This window comes from Melozone crissalis, unplaced genomic scaffold (genome assembly GCF_028551555.1).
Source record: "Melozone crissalis strain CALT ecotype California unplaced genomic scaffold, PUWL_Pcris_2 ptg000129l_1, whole genome shotgun sequence".
Classification (NCBI taxonomy): domain Eukaryota; kingdom Metazoa; phylum Chordata; class Aves; order Passeriformes; family Passerellidae; genus Melozone; species Melozone crissalis.
Genome location: NW_026535903.1, coordinates 1,116,838 through 1,122,534, shown reverse-complemented (window position 1 = coordinate 1,122,534; position 5,697 = coordinate 1,116,838). Strand labels below are relative to the sequence as shown.

At 66.8% G+C, this 5,697-nt stretch overlaps 1 protein-coding gene across 1 annotated transcript; it reads right to left on the bottom strand.

Moving 5' to 3' along the window:
• Positions 1-2,222: 2,222 nt before the first annotated feature.
• On the bottom strand, positions 2,223-4,600 carry SOCS3 (suppressor of cytokine signaling 3). Its single transcript, XM_054293116.1, has 2 exons — positions 4,524-4,600; positions 2,223-4,005 (listed from the first exon to the last, which is right to left on the bottom strand). Exon 2 carries the CDS (start codon positions 3,936-3,938, stop codon positions 3,309-3,311), a length of 630 nt encoding a protein of 209 aa, XP_054149091.1. The 5' UTR covers positions 3,939-4,005; positions 4,524-4,600; the 3' UTR covers positions 2,223-3,308.
• Between the last annotated feature and the right edge of the window lie 1,097 nt (positions 4,601-5,697).

Here is a 5,697-nt window from a genome sequence, read left to right as displayed (position 1 = left end):
GCCAGTAATGAGCCAGCAGTGTGATGGGAGGCACTGGTGGCCACGCTGCACCCCACGGGGAGGCCAGGCTGAGGCAGGGTGGGGGCTGCAGGGGCCGTGGGGCAGCAGCCTGTCCCTGCCTGACCACCCTCCTGTGCCGCAGTGCCTTGTCGGGCTCTCACTGGGGCCGGTGCCCTCACCCTGCTCGGCATGGCCACCATCACAGCATGGAGGAGCTGGTGGCACGGGGGGCATGCACTTACAGCTGCACTGGGTTCTGCTGCTGCTGCTTAGTGCCAGCCCCAGGAGATCTGGGGTGTGGAGAGCTGCAGGACACCAGCGTCCCAGCCCTGCCTCTGGAGCCCTGTGCAAATTCCAGCCTGGCTCCGGGCACCATCGCACGGTGACAGGCTCTGATCACCCTGATAACATCTTCCCCATCCAGGAGCCCTCCCAGGGGGAGCTCAGCTGCCCAGCGCTGGCGAAGGGCAGACGGGAACTGGCCACGTTTGATAGACTGCTTGCGAAACGCAGGGCCAAGTCCGCTCAGCTGCTCTGGGGCAGAGAGAGGTTTGTGAAACCTTGGGCAGGGATTTGCCCGCGGCCGCCGCGTCACTGCTGCCGCCAGCCTGGCCGCGTTCCAAGGGAGCCGCGGGGCTGGCGGAGCTTCCCGGACTCTCGATTCAGCCGCGGGTTGCAGCACCGCGAGGGAAGAGGCCCTCGGTCGGCGACGCCAGGGCCCTTCTGGGAAGCGAAGGAGCTGGGGCTGTTCCCGCAGAGATGGGAAGGCTGGGGTCCGGCTGGGAGGACGCGGGCAGGGTCCCTGCGGGCGGCCGGGCTGCTGTCCCGGGGGCAGCTTCCCGCTCTGCCCCACGCTGGGGTGCCGCGAACCCCTGGCTCTGCCCGGAGGGCTGCGTGTGCTCATACACCCCCAGGGCTTTATTTTCATCCCTGATTCACCTCATCCTGCCTGGGGGAGTGGTGATGCTTCTGCCAGCTGGGAGATGCTGGGCCTGCAGCACTGCTCCCACCCCATCGGTGGCACGGGTTGGAGTCACCCGTGCTGCTGGGAGCCCTAAACTCACTCAGGGGTGTGCTGCTGGGAGCCCCAAACTCAGGGATGTGCCTCGGCAGGGCCTGGCAGGCGGCCACCCCTGCGCGTGGGCATTCCTTGCATAGCTGCAGCGGGTGCCTGGGCAGGCCGTGGCACTGCTGGCAGCACGCATGCCACAGCCACACGTAGTGGCCCCAGAATAGCCTCTGGGACTGTGCCATGCCCACAGCCCGGGCCGGCACACTCACCATCCCTCTGCTCCAGGCTGATTCCCAAGGAAATCCTTTTCCCAGCAGCTGGGGATCCCCGGGGGCGGGAGCACTGCTCACGATGCCAGGCACAATGCCTACAGTGTGGAGATTGCAGACTGGGGCCTGGGCACAAAGCACCTTGGCACAGCCTGCTCCGCACAGGCAGGGGCTCTGGGGGGGTTCTGGGGGCTGACCTGCTCCCAGGGGATCACCCACATCCCTGCATTCAGCCAGGCCCTGCACTGCTCGCCAGCCAGACACAGCTGTGGCTTTATTCCCACGCCTATTTCCTGCCCCTAGCAGCCGAGGACAGGCACTTCTAGGGCCAAGAACAGCCCCAGGAGAATTGAATCCTCTCCTCTCCCTTGGGCATCTGTACCCAGCCAGGGCTCTGCACAGGACAGAGGTTTTCTCTCAGTGCCGTGGGGGTGAGCAGTGTCTCGGCAGCCCGCTGCACTCCCAGAGGGAGCACCTGCAGACCCTTTCCTACCCACGCCTCAAAGTGCCCTGCTCCTGCAGCTCCTCACCCTGGCACGTGCTGGGGGAAGGCAGGACTCGCTCAGCCCTTCAGGAGCCCTGCACTGGGGCTGTGCCACGGGCCAGCCTCGGCCACCAGCTCGGCCCCTCCTGTGCCCAGGGCCGTGTCTGCTGTCCCGTGGCTGCACCGTGTGAGCAGATCCCATCCTCGTGGCCGGCAGGCGGGACGTCGCAGGGCTCAGACATACCTGAGTGCTGGGACAGAGCTTACGCAGCAGCCGGGCTGAGTCACCGGCAGGATCACCCGGCGTGGACGGGGCTCCAGGAAACGGTGCTTACGTGGTGTAAACACATCCCAGCATTGTGCCTTGTGCCGGGGCCAAGCGGCCTCGGGGGTGCGAGAGAGAAATCAAACCGAATCCGATGGTTTTCATTAAAAAATAGTGCTCTTTATTATAAATTATGGAAACATTTTCTTTCTGAATATAAATATAAATATGTGCAAAGTTTCATCTGAGTTTGGTTTTGGTTGAATTTTCAAGCATTGTTTTGCTCAGCCCTCAAGGCTGGAGGTGAAGATGGAATCTTTATAAAAGACAGTGATTCACGTTGGCCTGTAAACATCCCTTCGGTTAAAAAAATAAGAATAAAAATTAAAAAAAGCCAGAAAACCCAACCACTTCTCTGGGCGGACGCAGAAAAGCACTGACGAGATGACACGCTCCAGGGGATGGTCCTGCTGCACTCGCAGGGAATTGGTGCCCTGCAGAGCAGCACAGCCGGGGGCTGCGGGAGTGGCTGGGCAGAGGGGGGTGTGACTGCAGGGACTGGGGGCCCAGCGTCCTCGGGGTGATCCTTGCAGATGCGCTTGTGTGGGACTCAGCAGCACTGTTTCCTCTCCAGCTTCACAGCACACCAGCAGGACCATCGCTGCATCGTCACCAGCTGAAGCGCACTGACCCAGACCGCCGGGCAGGGGGGATATTAAGGCTTAGTCCCCTGGAAAATGGCAACGCGGGGCAAAGGCATCGACCTCTTAGTCTGGGGCTTGATGTGAAAGGAGCCTTCACCCACAAGGAGGCAGCAAGAGGTACAGTATGGGCAAAAAACACCTTCCCCTTAAAACTGAGGAAAAGTGATCAGGCACTCCTGGGCTCCAGTGCTTTCCATTTCTCAGGATGGAAGGGGCTCTCACCAGGACATCCCCAGGATGGGGCTGGTGGGGCACGCGTTCCCCCACGCTGTGGGAGCTGTCCTGCCTGCCCAAGCCCACAGGGACTTTGCCATGGGTTCACTGTAACATCCACAGTCTGCTCGGAGCCGTCTTCTTCCCCGTGGAGAGGAGGCGTCACGCTTGATGAGGAGTCCCCGCAGCACCAAGGGTGCCCAGCTATGCTGGCCACAGTCCTGTGGCAGCCTGCCCCAGCTCCCCTCTCTCCTTGCCGTATGGAGAGGCTCGGCGTGCCCTGCCAGCGCCTGTGCCGGAGGGGCATGGTGCCTGTCCCCTGCTCTTGTGCTTGTAGATGTGACCTTGCTCCGCCGGCCCCCTAGAGAGGGGCATCGTACTGGTCCAGGAACTCCTTGATGGGGGCTGGCAGCTGAGTCATCTTCTCATAGGAGTCCAGGTGCCCGTTGACGGTCTTGCGGCAGAGGTGCTGCAGGGTGGAGACGCTGGAGGAGAGCGGGCGGCTCAGCACCAGGGGGATCTTCTCGCCGCCTGAGTAGATGTAGTAGGTGCGCTTGGGGTGCAGGGCCGCCCCAGGCTGCTCGGGCACGGCGCAGGGCGTGGGTGGCATGTAGTGATGGACCAGCTTGAGCACGCAGTCGAAGCGGGGCACGGGCTGGCTGCTGTGGGGATCGCTCTGCAGGGAGAAGCTGCCACCCTCGCACTGGATGCGCAGGTTCTTGGTGCCCGACTCCGTCTTGACGCTGAGGGTGAAGAAGTGCCTCTGGTCCGAGCTGTCCCTGATGAGGAAGGTGCCGGCCGGCTCGGTGCTCAGCAGTAGGTTGGCCTCGCCACCTGTCACCGTGCTCCAATAGAAGCCGCTCTCCTGCAGCTTGCGTACGGTGTTCACCACCAGCTGGTACTCGCTCTTGGAGCTGAACGTCTTGAGGCGCAGGCTGGTGTCGAGGGGGCGGCTCATCCCGGCGGCGGGGAACTTGCTGTGGGTGACCATGGCGCAGGGAGCCAGCTTCGTGTGCTCTGGGTGCTGCTGCCAGCAGCAGCCGCTGCTACACCATCACCTGCGGCGGAGAGAGCGGTGAGCCCCGGCACTCCGGTCCCCGACTCTCCCTCCCCGGAACACCTGCACCCCCGGTCCCTGGTCGTTATCCTCCCGCAGCAACAGCGCTGCCGGTTCCCGGCAATGCCCTTCCCCAGCTCTCGTTCCCAGAAAAGCCGGCAGCCCCCCTGCCCAGCTCTCCCTTCCCGGGGGAACCGGCAGCCCCCGTTCCCGGCGACTGTCCTCTCGCGACAGCGGCACTGCCGTGGCCGGCTCTTCCCTCCCGGGAGCACGGGCACACCTGCGCTCTCCCGCTCCCTCCCCTCTCTAGAGCACCGCTCCCGATGGTCTCCTGCTCTCCTACGCCCGGGGGCACACCGGTACCCAGCGCACCGGTTATCGCCCCGCTGAGGCACCAACATCCCCGGGATCCCCTTCCCTGGGCAGCACCGGCATCCCCGGTACGCGGCGATCGCCCCCCCCTAGCGAAGGCACCCCGCTGTCCCCCCGTCCTCTCGGGGATCCCTCCCGCGGCCGTACCTGTGGCGCGGGAGCCGGTCCTGGCGGCAGAGCGGAGCCGGTGCGCGGCGGCGAAGCTGCCGAGGCGGCCCGGGGCGGCCTCTTATAGCAGGCGCAACGCCCGCCCTCGGGTTCCTGGAACTGCGCGGCTTCTTGTAACGCGGCGGCACCGCCCGCGCCCCGCCCGGCCCGGCCCGGCCCGGCCCGGCCCCCCGGCGCGCCGCCAGCCCCGCTCTGCCCGCGCCGGGCCCCCGGCCTGGCCCCACCGGCCCAGCCCCGGCCCTTCCCGCTCCGGCCCGGCCCCGACAGCCCATTCTGGGCAGGGCGGCTGCCCCCGCCCGCGGCCTGCGGAGAAGCGGAGAGCCCGGGCCGGCCCCTGGGGGCCTTCGCCGCCCCCCGCTCTGCCGGGGCAGCCGGGCCGCGGGCCCGCCCTGGCCAGAGTCTGGGCTCGGCTGATGGGGGACACACCGGGGGCACACCGGGGTACACGGAGCGGGGGCTGCCGGTCCCACGTTCCCAGCCCTGATTTCCGAGCAAGGCCAGCCTCGGCCGCGCTTCCTGGGGGACCCGCGGGGTACCCTCAGGCCGGGGACGAGCGGGAATCCGCGCCCGGGGCTGTGCGGGAGCTCCCGGCTCCGCTCCGGGCGGCGGAGGCTACGGGAGCCCCGGAGATCCGCGCGGTTGGTGCTTCGGCCGGTCTGCGGGCCGTGTGGGCTGGTGGGGAGCCCGGCAGAACCGAGCCCCCTGCCCATGGCTGCTCCCCGGGGCTCGGGAACTCCTCAGCCCCCCGCCCGCCCCGGGCCCTCGGCCCGAGCCCCGGTGGGGACCGTGCCCGGCGGGAGGAGCGGCGCCGGAGCTCCCCTCCCCACCCGTTTGGCAATTGTTGGTTCCGAGCTCGCACACAACCCGAGCTCTGTCCGTGGGTTTATTTTAAACAGTGTAATTTGCCCCGGAGGAGCGGCCGCTGCCCGGCAGAGACCAACCCCGTGCGGCAGTTCTGGGAATCAGCGCCGGCGAACCGGCTGCTCTGAAATGCAAACGAGCCCCGGAGCGCTGCCGGGGCGGGCAGGGATAGCGGGGGAGGGACGGGACGGGCACGGCGCGGCTCCGGGGCTCCCCGCCGGGACCGGCTCCCCGGGCTGGGGGGAACCCTGGCGGGGGGACCCGCGGTTCCCGGGCTCTGCCCTGTCCGGCG

Bases quoted from the DNA above. Each gene is read 5' to 3' on its own strand.
- SOCS3 (XM_054293116.1), bottom strand. From the start codon at position 3,938: ATGGTCACCCACAGCAAGTTCCCCGCCGCCGGGATGAGCCGCCCCCTC.